Source organism: Ceratotherium simum, chromosome 35, assembly GCF_057802395.1.
Source record: "Ceratotherium simum simum isolate JZ-2026a chromosome 35, ASM5780239v1, whole genome shotgun sequence".
NCBI lineage: Eukaryota > Metazoa > Chordata > Mammalia > Perissodactyla > Rhinocerotidae > Ceratotherium > Ceratotherium simum.
In genome coordinates this window covers 20,215,124-20,238,737 of record NC_141934.1, presented here as the reverse complement: position 1 = coordinate 20,238,737, position 23,614 = coordinate 20,215,124, and the positions used below count along the sequence as shown (strand labels likewise).

General features: G+C 54.5%; 1 protein-coding gene across 3 annotated transcripts in view; it reads right to left on the bottom strand.

Moving 5' to 3' along the window:
* The window catches only part of TBX5 (T-box transcription factor 5), a 44,110-nt gene extending 30,393 nt beyond the window's left edge, over positions 1-13,717 (bottom strand). Inside the window, exons 1-6 of one of the 3 annotated variants that reach the window (XM_087423627.1) lie at positions 13,575-13,717; positions 9,348-9,527; positions 7,619-7,713; positions 5,327-5,446; positions 4,387-4,534; positions 588-740 (exon numbers count right to left, since the gene is read on the bottom strand). In XM_087423627.1, the coding sequence (XP_087279753.1) occupies positions 588-740; positions 4,387-4,534; positions 5,327-5,446; positions 7,619-7,713; positions 9,348-9,494 (663 nt within the window). In that variant the 5' untranslated portion in view covers positions 9,495-9,527; positions 13,575-13,717. Of the gene's footprint in view, positions 1-587; positions 741-4,386; positions 4,535-5,326; positions 5,447-7,618; positions 7,714-9,347; positions 9,533-12,061; positions 12,072-13,574 lie in introns of those variants that run through there. The other 2 variants (XM_014787082.2, XM_087423625.1) reach the window with 2 other exon arrangements.
* Between the last annotated feature and the right edge of the window lie 9,897 nt (positions 13,718-23,614).

The window sequence follows — 23,614 nt, the reverse complement described above, 5'->3', positions numbered from 1 at the left end:
TGCTGGTGGCACAGGTTGCTCAATTTCTGTTTCTCTTTTAACAATGCACACTTTGCTTTAGAATGTGGTCTGCGATCATTAATCACCAAAACAATCGCCCAAGGTTTCCAGCAACTCTGCTACCTGCCCTGATTTGCACTGAAATGCATCCAAGGGGCAGAGGAAGAGAGAAGGAGCCTGACCCCAACAGAAAAGGTGTCCCCAGGCAGAGGGGCACCAGGTCCCCACCCAAGAGCATGGAGCCATGCAATACAGTGACCTTTCTTCTCACTGATCATTTCATGAGTGCAGTGGGATGCCTTCTTGTGGCACTTAAATGCGTGGTCATCTGTGCTTTGACAAATTCATTTCTAACTGGTGTATGCGTGTGCATGAGACAGTCAGGCCAAGCCCCTGAATACAGTACAGACTGCTGCAATCCTTAGCCAGCAGCTCTGTCCCTGCCCCAGCCCCTGGGGTAGAAGTTGGTCCCCGCTGTGCAGAGGAATGAAGCTGCCCTTTAAGTAAGGTTTCAGAGGAGACCCCTGCAGATTCATGCAAATGAGCAGGCTGCCCCAGGCTCGCTGGTTCCTGGGTATTGGGCTTACCTTGTGGTTCTGGTAGGAAGTCACCGCGATAAACGCTGTCTCAGGAAAGACGTGGGTACAGAACGCAGTATTTTTTGAGCCAAATCCATTATTTTCGTCTGCTTTCACGATGTGTAATCTGGGCTGGTATTTGTGCATGGAATTTAGAATAATCTAAAAATAATAAAGAAAACGAGATTGCAAGAAAAATCAAAACCCCTTTGTTTCCAGATACAACCCCGCTCCCCACCCCCCAAATTAGCCTCTTTATATAGGCTCTCGAAAAATAGTCTGATTTTTTTCTCCTGTTTTGAAAAGGGGCCAGTGATTTCATTAAAAAGAAACATTTCAAAAATGACAATTTCCAACACAAAAAGGCAGGGTAATATTCCAAGAATCTACCCAAAGCACACATGGCAGTAAATCAGAATTCTTAATAAAGTTTGCTTAATAAATTAACTCCCTGCGTAGGGCACTTCCCGCCCCCAAGGAGAGCAAAGCAAGTCCGGAGAAAGAAACTGGCGCCCCCAGGAAGCCTGGGCGACAATTTTGGAATGAAAGAGAAGAAACAAACAAACAAACACATATACAAATAATCCCCCCCTCCAAAAAAAAAAAAAAGAAAGAAACTCTACGAGATGCAAAAGAAGAGACCGAGAGTTTGCAGAACTGGAATGAAAATCATAGGCTTGGCCTTGTGTTTGGAGAATGTGCAAAGTGGAGTCAAGGAAAAAAGAGGAAAATGAGGGGGGGCTCTCAGGATGGCGAGATGGGAGAGGAAGCGCCCCCAGCGCCACCATCCAACCAGGGCCTGGGGGCTCTTGAGCTTCCCTTTCTCCAGCGTCACCGACATCTCAGGATCCACAACTGGAATTATCTCCAGACTTGGCCCCAGACAGAACTGCTGCATTTGCTTTCCTGGGAATATTCTCTTTCTCCTTCCTTTCTATCCTCTCCACGTTTAGGGTGGTCCCTCGGACAAGAGGGGTCTGATGGCTGTCGCTGGACTGTGTTTACAGCCACTATAATCAATATTAGGAGGGGGCTCTCCAGGGCCGCCGGCTCTGCTGGAGCAGACCCCATAGGAGATGAGCATCCCTACTAATAAAACTGGGTTTGTTCTGATGACACTGCGTTTCGATGCTTCCGGGACGCTGCTGACGCTAATATTTATCAAAGCGTTCTGATAGGGACCCACCGAATGGGCGATTCGCCGCGTTTAACCGAAAATCTGGCCTGCTTTTTCCCCAGGACGGCAAACTGGAGCGGCGAGGTTGCCTCGGTGGTTTTGATTATTTGCATTGATGACCCTGGGGCAGGGTTCTTGGGCCAACCCTAGGGACCGGCCTGGAGGCGGGGGAGGGGCGCGAAGCTCGGGGCCCCGCGGCTCCCCGACCCCGGCCGCGCGGCTCTAATCTCCGGCCGCCGTGGCCTGGCCGCCTCCCTGGCCGATAGCGACGCCGGCCGGGGCGGCGTGGCGACAGAGAGACGCAGCAGGGCCCCGCGAGCCGCCGCAGCCCCCAGCCGGCGCGGCCATCCTCCCGGCTTAGCCAAATTGCTTTGACGGCCGGGGACAGTGTGGAGACATCAGCGCGAGGGCGATCTAATGGCTCCTAATTTCATTAGGGCGGCTCTGGACTCAGAGTCCGGAGATTGGGGTGGGAAAGCGCGGCGGCCGGGGAGTCTGGAGCAGCTCGGAGCTCCGCTCCCTCCTCCGTGGGCTCGGGAGGACCTGAAACTCGCAGGGGTGCCCGGAACTTGGTGGCGGGGCCGTGCGCCTTCCCCAGGCGTGCACCCTGCTGCGACCCCAAAGGCCCACCGAGAGCCGCAGAGGGAAACCTAAGAGCCAACATGGGGCTGGGGCACAGTCCCACTTCGCGGCACCAAGCTTCCACCGAGGCCCCCACAAAAGGGTCCAGCCTCCAAAAGGACGCCAGCCAGCCGGGAGATGTACGCAGGACCTTTATAAAACGGCCCCATCTCTCCCCAGCGCACTTAACCTAAAGCATCCGTTCGGTACCAGCAGGTACATACCCCTCGCCGGCCAGCCAACACCCACGCAAGCTCGAGGGCATTTCTGCGCTGGGATGCACCAGCAAGGAGGCCACTGCTGGCAAAACACCCTGGTTTAAGCAGAAAGGGGGCCCGCATCTTGCCTAGAAATGCCTCTCTATGCTCTTCTGCTCCTTCCCAACAGCTCAGAAAGGGAATGGGCCTTCCTTCTCTCTTCCCCACTGGCCAGCAGTTCAATCTCACACCAACCACATGTAGAGAGCAAAGCACATTAGTGGGGGGCCCTGTGGTCCCCTTCCCACCACCCACCCTTAGGAGAGTCCTAACGCCCCCACAGGAGCAGATTTCTCATTCGGACATTTACAAACTGTCCTTCCCCCCATCGAATCATTTGCACCCAGTCCTGTCATGTCCCCAAATTGGGGACCATACGTTTTTCGGTTCTCTCTAAAGAGACAACATGGCAGGACAGAGACCACTTTTGGAATTAGGGAGACCTAGCCTCAAATCCCTGTCCCCAAATACAAGCTGTATGACCTTGGGCAAGTCCCCTCCCCTCCCCTGGACTCCCATTTACAAAAGCTGCACGCATATTTCCGTCCTCCTCTCCAGGCAGCTACGAGGATTAAATGTCCTAAGACCAACGAGTCCCCTTGTTTGGTGGAATCCTCATACAAGTGTTCTAAACACTGAATTCAGAGACTGTGTTCTGTCCTGGTGATTAATTATTTCCAACGAAGAGGTTTAGGGACAATTTTCCAAAAATCGGTGTTTTGGTCTTCATTTGGTTTTCTTTGGGAAAGAGAGAGTGATGCCCTATGGAGAATCTGCTAAAAGCTACACATTCTCTTGGGGGTTGGGGGGCTGCATACACTCACTCTTCTGCGTGCAGTTTTGAGGGGTTCACCAGGCCTCCTTCTCCAGGTTTGGGACTCTGGTCTAGGTTTGCCTGCTCTGGGCATGGTGTGGGGAGGGGAAAGCTGCAAGTTGGGAAAAACAGATAAACCCAAGAGTATCAAGCTAAAAGGGGGCAGGGGTACCGGAATTTGCCTCTGGTGGGTTGGTTTCTCCATCTGTAAAAGAGGGGCAGGTGGCCTGGGGTCTCCCTCTCAGCTGCAACATCCCAATAATAAGGCAAGACTTGGAAAGAAGTAGGGAAGGTATGTATGGCTCCCACGTGCTCCAGCCTCTGTGCGGTCTGGGCTGAGTACCCGCTGGGCTGGAGGGACCACGTTTTCTGCAGGACCAAAACACACCCCCCACCCTTAATCACAGATGGGACTGAGACGCAGACCCAGTTTGCCGGCCCCAGCATCCAGGCCCAGAATGAGGAGCTGTAGTCACCCCACTAAGTCAGCCCACCCCAGCAAAGGCAGAGAGCTGGATGCTAGCGGCAGGGATGCAGCATGAGTCCCCGGCCAAGAGAACCAGGCCGATCTCCAGCAACTTGGGAAAGACAGACCCAGAGTGCAGGATGGTGGGCCACAGGGAGGACTGCAGAAGTGCACATGAATGAGTGAGAGGTAGAGACAGAGAGCAAGAAGAAGAAATGGAAAACTGAATTAGAATGTGAGAGAAAGAAGAGAAAAGGAAAGAGAGATGAGAAGGGGGGGAAAGAGAAGAGAAAGGAAGGCCAGATCAAGAAGCAGAGGGAGGAAAAGACCAAGGGAGGGAATTTGGAGTTAGGAAAGGAGAAACATTAGCTGAAGGAGCCAAGACAAACTCAGAGAGCAGAAGGGAGAGGGGAGAGGGCAAGGAAGACAGAGAGGGTATGGACCCGAGATCTTGGGCTGCACAAGCTACTTACATGCCCAAACGGGTCCAGGTGGTTGTTGGTGAGCTTGAGTTTCTGGAAGGAGACGAGCTGCCGCATCCAATGCGCCCCGGTGGCTGGTGAGTCTGGGTGCACGTAGAGGCGGCCCGGCATGGCGGGCTCTGCTTTGCCTGTCACAGACCTACACCAAGGAGAGGTGAAACCCGCCCAGAGTTAGCGGACCGTGGTGCCCACCAGTTCTTGGCTGGGCGAGGGCTGCTTAATATGAGAATGATCTGGAAATGGCCTGACCCTCAGGTGCCACTTGGGCATCTGCAATTCCAGGTGCCCAGAACGCCTGGCGCCGGTGTCCAGGCGAGCCCCACCGGCCGGCTCTTTCTTCTTCCACCTCATTCCTCCCCCAGCCTCCAGAGCCTCTCCCTGCCCACAAACAATAGGCAGGTTCTGGAAGCCTGAACTTGCAAAAAAAATCCTGGAAAATTCCTTGAGGGCTTTCAGAGGGGGCTTCCTCTTCAAGCCTCTGCACTCTCGGCAGCATGGGAGCAATCTACCGAAGGAATGGGCCTCTCCTCTCTTGCCTGTTTAACTCAAATACCACGGCTGATTTTGCAATTTCATAAAAAGGCATGTTCAAAGCAGGTAACTCATAAAAAATAACTGTAAATGGTTTTATGCCCCCAGAAATACCTCCAGCGCTTGGTAACAATACCCTTTTTAAAAATCTGCAACCCAGGCGTGCAGCAATAGATATAGGAGCTTTACTTCCTCTGAGCCTCAGTTTTCTCGCTATAAAATGGGGGCTAATGGCTGCTCTTTCTTCCTCTACAGGGTTGTCAAGAGGATGCACAGGAATTGGCAGTAAAAGCCTCTAGTGCACAGTAGGAGCTCAAAAATGTTTATTGGTTCAGTGTGGGGAGGAGACTCGGTTTCCACTTTCCTCCCCATCCTCCTTACTTGCCACCTTGGTGCCTACCATTTATTATCTGCAAACTTGTATCTGTGGTCATCAGCGGGAACGATGTCCATCAGGAGGATGTACTTCGTTTTGGGATTAAGGCCTGTCACCTTTACTTTGTAACTGGGAAACATCCGCCTAGGAGAGATGGGGAGGAAGGAGGAGAGAGAGGAAGAGAGGAAGAGTGGCAGAGGGAGAGAGACAGAGGGAATTAATGCAATATTCTGAGGGGGGCATCCACAAAATTAATGCAAGCGAATCCTCGAGAATCGTGGAAGAGAAAAGTGGCCCCTGCTCCGCTCTTGCCAAGATCCATCCCGGGTTTCCCTTAAAATTATGGAGAGGAGAGAGGCGAGGAGATGAGAAAGGAGGCTGGCAACTATATGTATCTAGAAGGAAAACAGAAACCAGGAGGCAGGGCTTCTAGAGAACTAGTTTTGAAGAAGGTCTGAAAGGGACCCCCATGTCAACTCCTGCAAAATGCTCTTTTCAGAGCCAGACACCTACTTTTTAATTTGGGGGCAGGAGGAAGCTTATTAGGTAAAAAGCTGGCCTCCTCCGCCCAGCCAGGTGCTTTGGCCCACCTGCGCATCGCTGCCGTGTCACGTGGACACCAAAGTGTGTGCGCCCTAGGGATGCACACGCGTGGGTGCCCGCACACCTCCGGTCCTGGCCTCAGTCCTCCGCCCCCAGAGTACAACTCGGTTGGTGACCTCTGACACGAGTCTCTAGAAGGAATTTATTCCTAAATGCACCCACAGCTTCTCCAAGGCGCCTGGCACTCTTCCTTGGAGGATCTAAACTCTTTGGCCCTCGGCAAAGAAACTCAAAACCCATCCGGATTTCGTTTCATAAAGAGCCGGGGCCTGAAAGAGGATCGGGTCGTTGGAAAGCCGGTGCTGCGGGGCTGCACGCGCTGTGCCCGCTCCCTCTCCGCGCCCAGGCGCGCTCCAAATCCCCGTCCGCCTTGGGAGGAGTGCGCCCCGGGAAGCGGGCATCCTCAAGGCTGGCCTGGGCGACTGGACAAGCTGCTGGATCCTGGCTCGCTCAGGGATGGCGGGCAGGGGTGAGTGGAGGCCTCTCCTTCAAGCCTTGGAACCGAAGCCTCGCAGTGTTTATCTGGCCAGCCGAGCGAGCGCGCCTGGAGGCGGAGGCGCGGGAGGCTTCGGAGGCCTTTTATAGTTAAATCCTCTCGGCTCAGGCTGGTGGGGGGGAAGGAGGCCCCGGCCGGCCGCGTCTTTCCTTCCTCTGCGGAATGGGAAGACCTTAGTTCCTTGCTATAAACAGAACGCGCCTCCTAGTTCACTCAGGCCGAGCGGGGGAGCAGACGTTGTTTAATTTCAAATAATAATAAATGTCACTGTTGTCAGTTTATTGCGGGAGACTTCGGCTGGGGAACCGGGGGCGGCTGGCCAGGAGGCTCCACCCTCCCCTTCACACACTCAGTGGCTTGGGCCTACCGGCCTCTCTGGCTTCACACGCCTGCTCTGGGCAGACTGCGGCTTTCTGCCCTTTGGGCCGCGGAGGGCTACTCCGGCACCGGTAGGGATGTGGCGAGGACGTCCCCGGGTCTGGGCGAGGGCGCACGCACACACTTCAGTCCAGCGCTGCACGACTCTCCCACCCCCTCCCCCAGAAGTCTAGCATTTCTAGCTCTGAGCTTTTAAGAGGAACTCCGGGGTGAGTGTCTCGGCGAAACTGCCGTGTTTATCGGTGTCTGTATATAAAGGCCGGCCGAGCCCCCGTTCAATTTCAAAGGCTTCGCCTGCTTTCTATAAACAATGAAGGAGGTAGCAAATACACTCAACGATTCGGACTTTGGCAATTGGCTGGGACTCTGGAACCACTCCGAGGTCAGGGAGGGTGAGGAGGAGGCTGGGGGCGAGGAATCAAGTGTGAGACCCGGTCTCATCCTTGTGTCTTCTCTGCACCTCCCTTTTCCCGCTCGCTCCCTCCTCGTCCCTCTGTCTCTCATTACTAATCCGTCCCGAGAGCACAATCCCAAATTCTTGATTCTTCTTATATACGAGGTGGATGAAAGGCCCAGTTGGAAGAAATGCCCTGTTTCCACCTTTGAAACTGGCAGATATGTCCTCCACCCTGATGGAGATCAGTGGAGGAATTCCCTGTGCCTCTTTAACCAGAATCGGGTCAAACAAAATATATCCATTCTCTCTCTCTTCTCTTCTATGCTCTCCCTTCTGTCTCCTCTCCTTTCTCCTCTTCTCCTATCTTGTCTCTCAAGCCACCTTTTCTTCTCGCTCTCCCCCACAATTTCCCTGGGCCCCTTCACAGAGGTGACTGGCTCACCTTCCAGCTTTGGTTATGATCATTTCTGTGCCCACTTCGTGGAATTTCAGCCACAGTTCTCTTTCATGGAGAAACACCTTGATCCCTTCCATGCCCTACAGGAAGGAGAGAAAAGTCACACAGACTAGCCAGGCACCGGCAGTGAGCCTTTCCTCCCCAAACTCCTCCCAAGCACAGAGACTTCTCCTCCTTCCCTCCGGAGCTTGTGGGCTCAGAGGCTGGAAACTGGCCCCAGCCCACAGAACTGTCTGCAGGGAATCCCTGTGTGTGCTCCGTCCAGGGGAGGTTTGATCCCCACAGCGCAGTGCTGTCTCCTTCATCTGCTACCATCACAAGGCTAGAGAAAAGTCCCTAACCATCAGGGTGCTCCAGAGTGTCGGTGGGGAGGACGGGGCTGAGTAAAAAATTGGACCAATCTCAATCCGCATTAGCCAAAATGCACCTAAGCAAAAAAAAAATTACTCAATCTCGAAAAACCCACTCAGGATATTCTGATGTAGACACCCAGATGTCCACAAGCAAACATACAGATGGGCAAATACTGTATATATGTTTATTCTCACCACGGCGGTGCAAACATCAACAGAGGAGAAATTTAAAATTTAAAATGTCTGTATATTGGAAGAGGTTCTGCAGTCCGAAAAAAAATTAATTCTCAAATGTCTATATTAATAAACCTTCTAGGCTCTCGTCACACCCAGTTTCGTTCACTTCAAGTTGTTTTGATTATGGGCACAGCTGAAGCCATTTAACATTTCCGCTTTCAACTAAAAGTTATTTTACAAAACCGATGCCAAAAAAAAATATGCAAAGTCTTAGTTTTGCAATAATCCATAAGCATCTAATAAGCGGATTTGCTTTTCCATAAAAGAAAAAAATCTAAGTTTCCAAAACTGCGTGCCCACTGCTCTCTGCTTCTCTACAAATATACACACATTTTCATGACACGTGAAGGGCAAAATAGAGAGGCGAGGAAAGACATCGAAATGCCAAAGAAGGGTTTTAGCTATGTACATGTATCTCTTCTGGTCAAGTCACCCCGCGTCCAGCCAGCTGACACCCTGTTTAAAAGCATCTAAGTCTACAACGGCCGCCTTGAGCGCCCAGTGCGCCAGGGTGTAGGAGGCAGAGCGACAGGCGAGGGTTCATGCTCCGCTCGGGCCCAGCTTCCAGCCAGGCGAGCCCGCGGCTCGGTGCGCCCTCCCGGCACAGCCCTGCGCGCTCCCCGCCGCCGGCCAGGGCGCGTCAGCCCGCCAGGCCCTGGCCGCAAGACAAATGGTGCGGCGCGTGGGTCTCGGCGGCGGCGCGGAGGAGGCGGGCAGAGGCGAAGGCTAAGGAAGATCTAAGGAGGGGTCAAGCCATCGCTCATGCGAGCCTGAAGCGGCCGCTGACCCGGCCCTTAATGAGGCGCTTAGGGCCGAGTCCACACCTAGCGCAGCAGGAAAGGAATGATCTGGGCCATTGTTAGCTGGCCCCAAATAGCCAGAAAATTAAGGCTTCTCTAGCAACTTAAATGTATTTCAAAAATTCTCTGGCCATAAAGATAATCGTCACAATAAAGTGGATTGGAATATACTGGTTTTGGGGGAGGCAGGGCAGAGAAAAGTGAAATTGAGTGGGGATGAGGAGGTAAGGGGACAATAAACAGCAATAGATTTCCCGCCCCCTCCTCCCCCGCAAGACCGGCTTTGGTTTCTGCAAAGGGTGCCTAGGCTCGAGGTCTTCTTACCTGCTGGGTGAATGCGGCCTGCGGGGATGAGGGGGACTTGCTGGGGGCTCCTAGGGCGCTCTCGGCTTTTGAGTCGCAGGGTAAATCCTTTGAGTCAGGTTCCAGGGGTGTGTGGGCCAGGCCGAAGCCCTCGTCTGCGTCGGCCATGGTGTGCCCGTGGCCCTGTGCCCGCGCGGGGTCCTGCTCTGAGGACGGGAAGCAGAGAGAGAGAGAGGTGCAGAGAGAGAAAAGAGAAGGTTGGAATCGCAGTTTTAGTGATAGGAAGGAGCAGTTGGGCCCCCAGTGGCCAGCTACCAGCACCTCTCCGTTCCCAGCTGAAAGACGCTGCAGCAAGTCGTGTTATTATTATCATTACTATTACTTTATGACCACGCACAATCTCTTGCGAAAGACCCCGGTCAGACCCAGAGCGGGCGAGGCCCGCATCTCCCCTGCGCAGGCTCCCCGCGATAAGCGAGCTGCCCGTCAAATTTGTCTGGACTTCTGGAAGAGCCAATAAAGATAAGGCCTGGGTATTTTTGGAAGCCATTGGGTATGAACCAAAAACAAAACAAAAACCTAGTGTCCTTCTGAGAATTTTTTTTTTCTTCGTCAAAATGACAGGCGGTCATCAGAGCTCTTTTGATTAAAACTCGCAATAGGAATATTTTTCTGCAGCAGGCAAAATGCCTAAAATAACCCGCCTCTTGCAAAACCAAAAACACAGGCGGGAAAGATTTGCAGATCGAGAGACCAGGTCCGAAAGAGAATTCATGTTCGTCTTTTATCAGTTACAGGCCTTAAAATTAAGTCTTTTAACATTAAGACTTTTCCCCAACCTTAAGCAACGTTAAAAATAAAAAGGAGCCAAACAGACCGCCAGGCAGGAAAGCGAAGCGGCCGCGCGGCCGTTCGGAGGGAGGCGCGGAGGGAGGCGCGCTGGGGGTGCCGGTGGCCAGCGTTCTGTCGCCCGCCGGGGGGGTGCGCATTCTCCTCGCGCGTCTGTCGCCCGCCGGGGGGTGCGCATTCTCCTCGCTTTCTTGGCTCTCTAGCCCGGGTCGGGCATTGTGTCGAGCAGCCAGGCCGAGGGGAGCTTCTCCGAGCTTCGGCCAGGCATGGCTTCCTGGAGCTGCAGGCCCAAGCTCGGGGTTGGCGAGAGCAAAATGGGTCCCAGATAAATCCTGGGCTTCTGGCGTTGCATTGGCCGCCTATGTTCGACGCAGCGCGTAGAATGGCCCGGGTTTGCAGGCATATTGAGGTTGCAACACCAGAAATAACAGCTGCAGAACTGTTCAAACCCGGATGAGCCTGCCTCCTGCTCTGATCTCCTCCCAATCTCCTCTACGTTCTCAAGTAGGGATTGCCTCCCTCAAAACCCGGGAAGACTGGGGAGGGGGCGCAAGGGACGGCCCCCAAGATCTTAGCAGCTGCTTAATTAAGCAAAAGGCTGAATCCCACCCTGGTCTGCAGTGGCCAGAGACGCAGAAATGGGGCCAAGGAGAAGGACAGTTTCTGAGGCCGGATTCCCAAGCAGCTTCGCTCACCACGCCCTTGGGGTTTGGGGAAGCGGTGATGGGAGCCCCGCAGCCTGCTCACAACAAAAGAAAGCGGGGCTGGCGTCCCCCACGTGTGCTCCCATTCCCCGCCGGCCACGGGGACAATCCCACCCCGCGCCCTCGCCAGGGTCCCGGGGAGCTCGGGGCTGGCAGGGGCGAACAAGATGCGGTTTGACAGAACCAGGCCGCGCGTCTTGCAAACCTCAACGCCGCTCCCCCAGCCACGGCCGCCTCTCAGGCTGGCTCCACGCGCCGGGGAGCTCCTGGCTGCTCAAAATCTCTGCCAGCCAGCCGGGCCCTGCAGAAGCCAAGGCCAAGGCTGGAGTCCCGCCATTCATGCCTCCCGGAGCCGACGCGGCCGGCCGGCTTCCTCCCGAGACTCCCGGGCCAGCTGCGGAGACGGTTACCTCGCTCGGTGAAGCCGGTGCATTCACCACATCCCTCCTTGCTCCTAGCAGGGAAGCTGGCGGCGAGGCGGGGGCGCGGGCATGGTGGCTCCGGGGCTTATGCGGGGAACTGCTTGCCCAGACTAGCGGCTACTGCTGCCTACAAAGGAGCACCCACTGCTGGAGCCTCGGCGGCGACTGCCCACCAACACACACCTCCTCCTCCGCTTTGCTCTCGCTCTCCCTACAGACTTCCGAGTTGTCAGGCGCCAGAAGGGCTCCAAAGAACGCAAACCAGCAGCCTCCGCAAGCACCCTCAATAGTATAACCTCAGTGCCCTGCAGCTCCCTTGCACCCCAGGGAGGGAAAGCTGGGGGACCAGAGGGAGCCGTGGGAATGGTCGAGTCCTTTCTGAGCACCGCTTTCAGGGTTAAAGTTCCGGAATCCGAGGTAAGAGTCTCTCTCTCTCTCCCTCTCTCCCTCTCCCTCTCCCTCTCCCTCTCTGTCTCTCTCTCTCTCTCTGTCTCTCTCTCTCTCTCTCTGAGAAATACAAGCTGAGCTCAGTGACGTTGGGCTGCCTTGATGCTTACAAAGTACTGAAATTGCCTATCCAACTAGCTCCCACTGCGCACTGCCTGCCTCTGCCTCTCTCTCCCTCTCTCCCTCCCTCCCTCTCCCTTCCCACTCCTCCCCCAACCACTTTTTCCATTAGATTTCTCGAACACTCAAATCACAACACGACTCTCAAACCCAGACCTGGAGATCATCCCCTCCTCTCCACCCCCTTCCCAACCTCCATCCATCTCTGCTGCTCTAAACGCGGCTCGGTGGCTGCAAAAAATCCTGCACAAATCATCGCAAACCCGATCGGCTTCTGCCCGGGAAGTAATCTCGGTGACGCGGGCTGTGCAGAGAACGGAGTCTGAACGCACTACGCGTGCACACACTCGCCGCGCGCCGCCTCTGCAGCCTCGCCCGCGTTCTCTCTCCAAGGCTGACCTCAGGACGAAAGCTGCCTGACCCCGCCTGGCCCAGCCGGCCGCCGCTAGCCGCCCTGACATCTCTCCCCCTCCCCACTCATCACCCCGACTCTTAGCGACTCCAGGGTGAAGGCAGGGTGAAGGTGCGTTGGGATGCAGGCCGAGATCAAAGATGCCAAGAAATCGCCGTTGGGCCCCCACCCCCCAGAGCCACCAGACCTCCCTGGCTGGAGGTGTACACAAGGCAGTGCCCAGTTTTATTAAAATAATCAAACAGTCATTGGGGACGGGCTGGGGTTTTCATCTCCACTGGCTCCTCTCCCTGCCCTCCCCCTCTCTGAAATGTATTATTTTGAGGGTCGAGTTGAAGAGGTCAATAGAAGGGTAAACACAGTCACTAGGTCAGCCTGAGCAGACCCAGATTGGAGCATTGGTGCTGGGAATAAATGTCAGGGGTCCCATTCTGTTTCCCACCCTCGTCTCCTGTACCCCCTTCACCCTCTTCTTTTCTAGAGCTCTGATTAGAGACTTAGGCCTGCCAGGCCAAGGTCTGGGGAGAGGGATGGAGGAAGGAGAAATGCTCTGGAGGTCAGCAGCCACCACGATGTAACCCTCTGTGGATCCTGGTCTAAAATCCCAGGGCAGGCCTGACACACTGTTGCAAAATTCCAAAGTGGATTGTCCAGCCCTAAAAGTGGGGCAAGCAGGGAGAAAACTGACCCAAGCATTTGCCACAGTTCTCACTCCACCTTCCAGGTTTGTTTGCAAGCAGCCTTTCGCCGAGGCAGTTTATTTATTTGTGAAAACACCCTCACTCTTCCAAGATGTCAGCCCAGAGGACTTTGGGCTTGCTAAGAAGGCGACCCCGGCCAAAGACGGAACACAAACACGGCTTCAGGATGCGCCTGAATCTCCGCATCTCTAGCAAAAGGAGGGGAAATCCAGAAAGACCACTTCAATCCTTCTAAATTCTCAGAGATTTGCGGATAAAATAAATTCCTGTAAAGAAGCTGCAGCCCCCTCCCGAGAGGGAAAATCTGGACTCTCCCAAGTAATTGCCCAGCCAGATTCACTTAGTCTGCAGACCGCCGGCCACCAAGAGAAATTGGGATTTTGAAACCTCAAGGGAGAATCTGTTCTCTCCAGGTGACACTCGAAGGCAAAATGCAGGGGAGTGCATTCTTATTTGGATGGTGGAAAGGAGCCAGGCTGGGAGGAAAGATTCAGCAGGGCTGTGGCGGGAAGCTAGGAGGCTGTGAGCAGGCGAAGTGTTGAGAGAAACCTATCCCTCCCCCCACCCCAACAGCTCTCCAGGGCGACACTCACCTCCAAAAATGCCACCTCTTCTTTCCAGCGCAGAAGCCAGGAGTAGCGCCGCGCTGGGGAGAGGGGTTCAGGTGAAGAGTTTGGAAAGGACCCTCAAAAGAGACCCCGTTTAGGCCAAGCCTTCTTCCAGCGTCTGTCAAGAGTAGTATGTACCTCCCAGCTCGAAGTTGGTTTGTGGTCTTCGACAAATTAAATATTACTGTTTATTACCAGGCATACCCCAATAAAATAAAGAGGCAACCAGGCGATACCGACTATCTCACCAGCCGCTGCACCTATAAGACTTGGAGACGTCACGAGTCACGCAACCGGCCCGCGCGCTGTCACGCTCGACTGGGGGGCAGCGGCGCGAGGTTAATTTCTCTCCGTCCTCGCCTCTCAGTGCCGGGTCTGCACAGCCACCAGTCTCAGGCGCCTCGGCCACGGGAATAAATAAAAGAAATAAACAAACCCAGAGTCCTCTGGGGAAATGGGGTGGCAAACATCGGACACAGAGCCAAGATCGATTTTCTTGGGGGGGGGCTCTTAACGAAGGGGGATTGGGAGCTCTTAACGATGGGGAGTGGGAGCCCACCTCAGCCCCCGATTGGAAAGAAATCAAGTTGTTACAGGTGGAATGAGGTCTCTTAGAGGAGGCAAGACAATCTTATTATTTAAAAATTATTTTTTTTCAAGGAGGAGCCCTCGGTAAATGAATATTGAGGCGCCTCTAGAGAGGCGCTAGGCTAGCTGGCTAGGTTTGGGACGCGATAACTCGGTGCCCGCTCCCAGACCTGCACAGAAGTAATTACTGGGTTATCGCGGAGGGGAAATAAGACAGAGACGTTAAGACGTTAAGACGAAGAGAGTAGTCCGCAATCTTTCTTGCTGAGAAAAAGTCCATTCGCAAGCTAGGTCCGGGGATGCAGCTGGTCCCAGCGTGGCCCAGCGGGGGCGGGGTGCGAGTGGGTGGTGGAGTGGGGGTAGAGAGGAGTGATTCCTGCGGAGAAAAATTATAGCGCCGGGGCCTGCAGAGGGACGAGGCGCTCTATTTTGTTTTGTAATAACGATTATTATTTTTTGTCTCATCAATGGACATGATTTCTAAGCAGCCTCCTGGCGGATGCCCGCAAGCTTTTGCGCGCAACTGGAAATGCTATAGGTTCAGTTGCGAAACGTACTGCGTAGACGCCCCCGGCGGCACCGAGAGAAGAGCTAGGTCTGCCTAGCACAGAGCGAGCGAGCGCCGGGCCTTCTGGAAGGGTAAGTTCCCCGCCAAGAGGCCCCGAGGGAGCCAGACGTCGGAATCTGGACTCGCCCCCAGCTTCGGGGTTTGATCCCGGGTTTCACGCGCTCCCAGCCCCCAGGGCTTTCCGAAGCACGGCCTGGCTCCAGGCCCGGTCCGTCTGGGGCTGGAGCGGCAGCGAAAAGTGCAGGAACGCAGCCGACCGAGCAGCCCCAGGAGCTAAGGTCAGGCCCGCGGGGAGAGCGGGCAGTGGTTTCCAGCACTGGACGCGAGCGCCGGGGCCAGCGGGACTGCAGACTCTGCCGCTTCGAGCAGGCAGAACCAGCGTCCCTCCTCTCGGCCAGGCTGCAGGGGCTTCCCCGAGCTTGGGTTTCGTTTCCCAAGTTATTAATAATTATCTTTTCCCCAATCTGAGGTCCGTTGGGTGCAGCGTTTGCTCCCAGATGCCAAGAGAGCAACGCGAAATCCTTCGCCCAAAGCCTCCAGACGAGTTCCTATTTGACATCTCGGCCAAAGTGGGCCAGAAACGGAGGCCTGGGCTCCACTGGGGCTAGAAGGGTAAGGCGAAACTCCGAGAGGGGCGAGTTCCTTTCCGTTTGGCTCCCTTCTCTCGCATCCCTTGGGCAGGCCCGGCAACCACCCTGACTGGCTCACAAAGAATTCTGCAAACTCAGCTTCCTGGACCCGCTTTCCCAGGCGCTCCGGAGGGCGCACCACGGATAGAATAAACCAAAGACCTCAACTAGATTTGAGAAGCTCCGTTCTTTTCCCCAATCATTGGGCAGTGAACCCGAGAGAGAGGCTGCAACACGCAGCCACCCTTCCTTCTTTCGCAGGACCAATGCTTTCCCCGACCTGCTCCCAGCTCGATTTTCTCACGAAATGTATTTTCCTCGTTTTGCCAAATTCCTGCCCTGATTTTAATACTGCCATGGATAGTAGAGCAGAGGTTCCTATTTTAAAGTCAAAAACAAAACAAAAGCCAGGGCCAACCGCTGTCGATCATTTTTCTTCACTCTTTCTGTTTTTAAGAAAGTCACCTCCAAAACCACCATATTTCTTTGCTCTCAAAAGAGAACTCGCTTAAGAATCTACCCCCTTTCCAAATTTTCCCCCAACGTATTTGCCCCTGACTCGGGTCTCTACTGAAGGCAGAAAGTAGGGGAAAGTTTGGATAGGACTGGGAAAACTAATAACAATTATAACAGTAGAAATGATGACAAAACTAAACTTTGACCAACTCATTTTGTGAAAGCGAGGGTCAGACTGAGGGTGGGAAGTTCCCTCATTTCTTAGGGGGTCACTTTCCCTCCTGCCTAGTTAAATCTGGCTCTATTATATTTTTTCCAGGACTGCAGTATCTCCCTTCCCAATGTTTTATTGGGTTGCTAGCCACCCCCCCTCTGACCGGAAGGATCTGGGAAGAATACTAGCTGTTGTTATTTTAATATACAATATTCCCCAATATTTGCACTAATAATTATTACTCCTTATTGTACTTATTATTATTCATGTTGGTGCTGTTTCCTGTGCTTTGGAAATATTCCTCCCCACTTCCCCAAGTTTGGTGGATGAAATATTTTTCCCCTGGTCAGGGTAGTGAAATGAGAAATGGCAGTGGAAACATCCTTCTGGAGGCCCAGCTGAGACATGAACGCTGGAGATTTGCACACTCCAAAAGAGCAGAGAAGGCAGTAATAAGTTGCTCGTGGGATGCAAAGGAGCTCTGTTCTTGCCCCCTCGGATATGAGGAGTCCCCAGTGGAGAAGAAGGGTGAGGGTCTTGAGCTGGGAGAACCCTGAGCCGCCTCCTATCCTGTGGGCTGCACTGAGCATGAGAACTCCAACCATAACTGCAGCCCAGAACACGTAGAAAGGCCTCGGGGTATAGACACCATGTCTGCATAGTCAGCATGTCCCCATAGCCCCAAAAGATGTGGGGAGAAATATACTGAATTCCAGGGCTCTGATCCGTTAAGATAGAGACTCAGGCTAATACCTCCAGGTCTGGGGTGCAGGCGGGGGCCTGTCTGGATACCCCTCCCTCAACTGGAGGGTGCGATGGAAACTTGGGAGCCCACTGCTCTCTGGGGCTCGGGAAAGACAAATTTTCTTTGGCAAAGGGAACAGTGTTGCGCTGTCGACACGGCAGACTATTTTTCTTGTTCCCTCACAAGGAGGTGGGGGAAGAAAAGAAAGCAAGAAAGAAAGGGAAATTAAATCCACACGTGTTAAGCTCGCTCAGAGGGCCGGATTCAAAACCAGAGAAGAAACTGCGACTCCAGTTCTGGCTGCCCACGGGCCTCTTTCCAGCCAGCCCGGGCCTCACAGAGCAAGGGGTCCCCACTGGAGAGAATTCGATCTGATGTTTCATAAAGCGCTTTATTTAAGGGGGAAGGGGCGATGGTTCCTCTTGGTCTACACCGCAGAGTCAGAACTCTTAGCAGCAAAGAAAACAAAGGAGATAGCAACTGTGAGAATAATTTCCCCCTTTGAGAAATCTCAGCTTGATATCTCCCTGTCACCCAGTGATTCGGGTAGCATTCACCCTGTGGCCAAAATGAGCCAGGCCAGTGATTTTGGAAATTCCTAAGGTCTGATCAGACTTTCGGACTTGGGCCTACCTGGGTCAAGAGAATCTAAAAAGCTGTTATACTGATCGTAGAATAGCCAGCTTAGTCTGCACGGCTAAACCCGGCATCCCTGGGTCCTCTCTTTCGGCGAGAAACTCACCAGGGAGGAAGCTACAGGCCCAGTTGCAGGGAGGCGCTCTGTGCGCGGGCAGACAAGGGGGGGCGGATGGAGGCGGCCACCCCTTCTGGAGCTGCGAGTGAAAACTCTAGTAATGACCTTGAGGAGGTGAAGGGAAGCGGGTGGGGGTGCGGGTGACGAGGGCGGCCAAACCCCAAACTGGAAGGATCCGTCACCGAAGCGATTGCTTGGTCGAGACCTCTAATTTTTCTTCCCTTTCAGCCCGGGCCGCGAGCACCGCAGCAGGTCTCCTCTGGCCTCCTGGTGCTGGGTTTCTGGCCTTTGGGGGCAGCCCCGACAGAAGAGTCCGGAAGCGGGGACCCCAGACGTTCTTGCTCCCCAGCACAATCACTCTCGCATGACACTAGGGGGAAACTGACGGAGGCTCGCCCTGGGGTGAAACTGACAGAGGTTCCTGGAGGAGAAGTTCCTGGCGATTGTTTCCGCAAGGGCCCTTGGGTTTCCTGGTCACCATGGCAACCCCGAAGTCCCGTCGAACGCTCTCAACAATGGGGCGCCGGGAGGACAATCGCGCACTTTTGCCGCGCGTTCTGAGTCCTGCAAGGCGCTTCCGCCCGTCGCTCTTGGCTTTCCGGAGCCTCTTTAGTGGATTCAACACGCAAGGGATTGAAAAACTCCCCCTTTTTTTTAAACGGAGGAGAAAAATCAAGATTTAGTAGAATCTCTACAGGGTAGGTTGGTGTCTTGAGTAAAAGCCCCCACTTTGAGTTCGGAGCGATGACCTCAGGTACGCGCGCGCAGGCAGCGGGCTGGATGCTTTTATCGAAGCCGGCACCTCGAACGTCTCATCCAAGGACCTGGGTCTTTAGGAGTCTAGCAGTCTCTTCACATCTACTGCCCACCCCATCTGCACCCGACGCTCCCCGCATCAGTCGAAGCAACCCTTTAGCTTGCCTGAAATAACTTTTCCTAAATGGAAGAAGAAAAGTCGGGAACTAGAAATTGTGGCATTAATGTCTGCAAGGTCTTTATTGAGGGAAAGAAATTATACTTTTCCTTTTAGGGAAAACATTTTCAATTGTGGATATAATATAAATAACATTAAAATAATATTTTGGGGGTGCATTGCTTTCTTCTTGAACCTGCGGGGGGGGGGAGAATGCCCCTCTTCCTTTTGGGGGTGGACAGTGGACAATACAGGCCGATGTTTCTGTTTCCATTTTGGAGGCAGCAAGCTCTGAGAAAGAACCAGGGCATTGACCAGCTCTGACTGCCGGGCTTGGCAGGGATCAAGGTAGCCAGAAGAGAGATGGCCTCGGAGAGAAGAGGTCCAGCCTGGGTGCCAGCAGAGGCCTTTGGTGGTGTGATGGGGACAACTTCTCCTCTGGGGCCCTCCCCCCTTGTTTCACTCTCTGCGGTGACCCCCATCCTCTGAGGGCTGGTTAGGAAAGACAAAACTTAGCTTCTCTTCCTCTACTTTCAGAGGGGCGTCTAATGTCCCCAAAAGCTCTGGGCTGGCTTGTAGTCCCCCCACCCACTCCACTCCAGGCTGAGTCCCAGACAGCCAGCAGGAGTTCCCTTAGCACACGGAACCCCTGTCTTCTTCCCTCCCCAGCATTTCGTGCTAATATTTTCAGAAGCGTCCTGCTTGTGTCCTTATAGCCAAAAAGAGAGAAATGTGGATATTTGAGCCTCAAAAATCTGTTAGCATTTGAGGTGCAATAATAGGTAACATTTACAGCAGGCCAGGAACTGTTGTAAAAGGGTTTCACTCGCTCATTTAGCTCTAAATAGCTTTATGAGGAGGTGGCTCCTGGGGCTCTGGCCACGGCTACAGCCTGGTAGGATTTGAACCCAGGCCGTCTGAATCCCGAATCCAGGAGCTCCTCTGTCTACAAGGCAGGGCTTCTCTACCACACCAGGAAAGGGAAGGGGAACCGGAAGGGGTCTGTTGAATTGAGTGCAAATGACCCTTTTTAAGCATCTAAAAGCACATTCGGTCTGAAACTGAAGGCAGATGCTCCTTTTAGTAAAGGCTTAGATGGATCGATTTCTATCCTGTATCCCTTCTTCCTACTCCCACTGGGGAAGCAGAAGGACCTAGAAGAGGGCCTGTGGGCATATAGCCCCAGATTCCTCAGCACTTAGCAGGATGAGAGGGAGGACGGGAGACGTCAAGGTTGTCTTCTCCAAACCTCAGCATCCTGTTCCCAGACCCTGGCCCCTATTCATCACAGCCTCAAGCCAGTACACACTGTCCCCTGGAGGGAGGGAAATAGGGTGGGTGGGGTTGAGGTGGGAGAGATGTTCCTGGCTCCGTTTTTTGAAACAAATAATTAGGCTCAGAGAGGGTGAGGACTTGCCTCGAGTCACACAGACTCTGCTGGAAATGCACCCAGTTCCTTGCCATTCCATAGGCTTTTCGCCTTCAGGTAGAGCCAGAAAGGGAACCCCAGCCGCTTCCCCCGTGGACGCTGGAGCTGCGCTGGGGAGTGCGCGGGCGGCTGTGGGCAGAGGCTGCTGAGGGCGCCCCTTGGAGGCGTGGAGCGGGCTGCGGGGCTGCGGGTTCCAGCGTTCCTTTTTGCCAGACACGCCGCTCTCAGGGTGGAGAGAGCGTGCCAGGTGCGGCCCTTCTGTCTTTGCGCCGCTCAAGACCGAGTGCGCTTCCTGGGGCCGCTGTCTCAAGGTCCCAGTGGTGGGTCTCAGGAAGGTCCCAGATCTCTTAGGGGCTCCAGATGCGCGCGACCCAGAGGGACTTGCACCTGGCGCCCGTCCTGCAGCCCCCCAGCACTGCCCCCCTGGCCTTCTTGCTTCTAGACCCTTCTCCCTGCCGCCTGTTTTCCCTGCCCACACCTCTCATACGCCTGCTTTCGGCGCAGCGCTGGCTGCTGCAAAGCCAAGTTAGGAAGAGAACGACTTCTTTAGAAGGTGGGGGAAGACCCAAACCCTGGGAGGAGCGCCCCAAAGGGAGGCACAGGGTCCCCACTCTCCAACTTCCTCCTGGGACCTGCCAGCCCCCACGGCCTTCCAGGGACTGATTCTTCCCACTTCTGTGCAAAATGCGCTCTCTCTGAGGCTGCCGCATCTCCAGGATCCCGGTGGTACCTCCCACGCCCCCCTCCCCCGCGGGACGGTGGCAGACAGACACCAGGCTCGGTTGTTTTGGGGTTTCTCCCAGACCTTTCACCGACCAGCTCCTCATCAACAACAGCTTCCCCAACGGCCCGCTTCACCAGCTCCCGGTGCTTCCTGGTGAGCGCCCAGGACCCAGGAGTGCGTGCCTGACCCCAGCACCCCTCCATCTGAGCACGGGCAACCGCCAGACCCACTGCCTTCCCCAACCTCCCTCCCCGTCTCCATGTTGCAACAAAGTTCCGCTTCCCCCGCGCACCTGGAGAGGTGGCCTGTGTCTCCTTCCGCGTGGCTGAATGTGACGTTATCCTTGAGTCTCTCTGGATGAGTGTGTCATTTGAGGAGGGACTTGGTGTGTCTCTCTGCTGTTGTGTTACTTTGTGTGTGTCGTTGTGTGTCCTTCCCTGAGAGAGGGCATTTAATTTTTTTTTCTGTGTACCTTCTTCTGTGAGTCTGCGGTGTATGGGCCCTGAGTGTGTGTGGTGCAGCTTGCGTGGGTCTGTGTGTTGTTGTAGAATGCCCTATGTGTGTGCATAGCCTGCAGGGCAGCCACCACACAAACATCATCGCGGGACAACTGGTGTCCTGGGCTCATAACCCGGGGTTCAGCTACCCTCCTTTTTTATTGGCCTCTTTTATGGTTATTATTTTTACCAGCAGCTCCAAGCGGTGGCCTTCGGGCGGGGCCTCCTGGAAGGCAGTCGCAGTTCTGCCCTTCAGCCAGGAGGCCACAGGGGCTGTCTACAGGCGCCCGGGCCACCAGAGTCTATATTTGGAAACAAATTCCATAGTCACTTCCTGGGAACTGGGCGAAAGGTGCCTGGGAGCAGAGGGGACAGTGTCATAAACGAAACTCCCCTCCTGCCCCTCAGTGCTCAGGGAAAGCCCCCACGCCCTTGGCAGATTGAAAATGTCAGGTGCAAGAAATGTGCTGGGTACACACCACGACAGTAGTCGGCGCACAGTTACTTCTGTCAAGGAGGTGGGATAGTTCATACACAAGCACACCTCACCCACTGGTCCATGGCATCCCCCTAGTTGTGTACACACTCCCTGCACACTCCCCTAGGGCCCTCCCCAGTCCCGGGAAGGACAGAGGAGTTAACTCCAAATCCTAACCAAGTTTACTTCAAGGGATCAGGTACCGCACCCAGGCTGCCCCCAAGTCCCTCACTCCCAGGGCAGCCTTTGACTTTGTCCCCCAAGTCCATGGGCCTGGATCTGTTCCCACACCCCTGGAGACGCCAGCCTCTTGCAGCAAATCCTTCTGGGGCCCTGGCGGTCAGGGAGAGGGGGGCAGCGCTCACCCTCCCCAGCCCCTCGCTGAAAGCAGCAAGCTTCTGGCCTCAGCCACTTCTGCCCCTTGGTGCAGGAAGGAAGCTGGCTTGCCTGAGCCCTGTGTCCTGGCCCCTCCGATGCCACCATTCTGGCCCTCTGTCCCCAAGGGCTCAAGCAACAAGATGCCCCGCATCCAGCCACTTACCAGTCACTTATAGCACACACTGCGTGTACAGATGCGGCAATCTGTCACACACACGCACACAATCACGTCAGGCACAGTCACCCACCACATATCTCTGGGCAGTGATTTTGTTGCTCACAACACTGGCCAAACTCATCATCACACATTCACATACACACTGATTCCATCACACACACAAATGCACAGACACACTCCCATACTCAGTCTCACACAAGCTCACCCAGGCAGTTCCCACAAATACACGCCTGTTCAGTTGCATCCACATACTCTCATACTCATTGTCCCACAAAGACGCACACCCACATGCACACACCGGGTCAGACTCACAATCATGGCCACACACAACCACCCACAGGCTCACACCTGCGCATACATGGACATTAACTGAGTCACACAGTCACAAGCAGTCTTGCACAGAAAGCCACACACACAGTTACAGTCCTTCACGCTGAGTCACACACACTAGCCCGTGTGTGCATGCATGCACACACTCGCTCCCATGCATGGCCGCACTCCCATCCATTCATTTGTGATTCGCATTCGGGTGCTGCGTTCGTGGCCCACCTTGGACCCTCACATCCTCCCCTGCAGCCTCGCACACGGTGCGCTCGGGCGGCTGCCCCTGCCCAGCCTGGCAGAAGAAATTGGGTGAGCATATCAGGAATCATTCATCCCCAGCGTGGTGAGGTTCCTCTGGAGGGAACCCCTGTGTTCAACAGCCCCACCCAGGCTGGGAATCACCAATTCAGGAAGAGGAAGGACCTGTGGGTCTTTGCACAAGTGAAGGAAAAGCTGTCTTCAGCTCCACCCTCAACCCCCAGCCCACCTCTTCCCTAGCTGCCTGTCAACCCCCACAGAGGCCCCAGGGCTTTGACACAGACACGTCCCAAGTGTGGGGACCTGAGTGGGCCCTTAGCAATAACTATTCCAACTCTTTAATTTTACTTAGTGGAAACAGGGCTAGAGGCACAGAGGTAGGGAAGGGAATTGCCAAAGCTCCCCAGGGGTTTGGACCAGAGTTGGGACTGGGACCCCCATCCCAGATTACTGGAACTAGGCCCCCCTCCCACTGTGAAGGTGCTATCACCATCCTTCCACCCACTGGTCAAGTGCAGCCCCCAAGGATGCCTGAGCTACTGGCCCCTAACCAAAAATGGGGCATCAGATCATGTCCTGTCTCTGCTCACAGCCCTCCAAAGGGCATCTCAAAAGTCTTAGGATAAAATCCCAACTCCCTCCCATATCTGTAAGGCCTTGCTCGAGCTCACCGGTACCTGCCCCTCTCACCTCATCTCCTGCCCCTCCTTCTGTCTCCACATTCCACCCACCTCCTTCTCCTTCTCCATTCCGCATTTGCATCAACCTTTGTTCCCACCTCAGGGCCTTTGCACATGCCATTCCCTCTACTTCCAGCTCTCCTCATGGCCGCCTCCTATCATTTTTGTTATGCTCTTGTTTCTTATCTGTCTCCATCTCAGACTCTAAACTG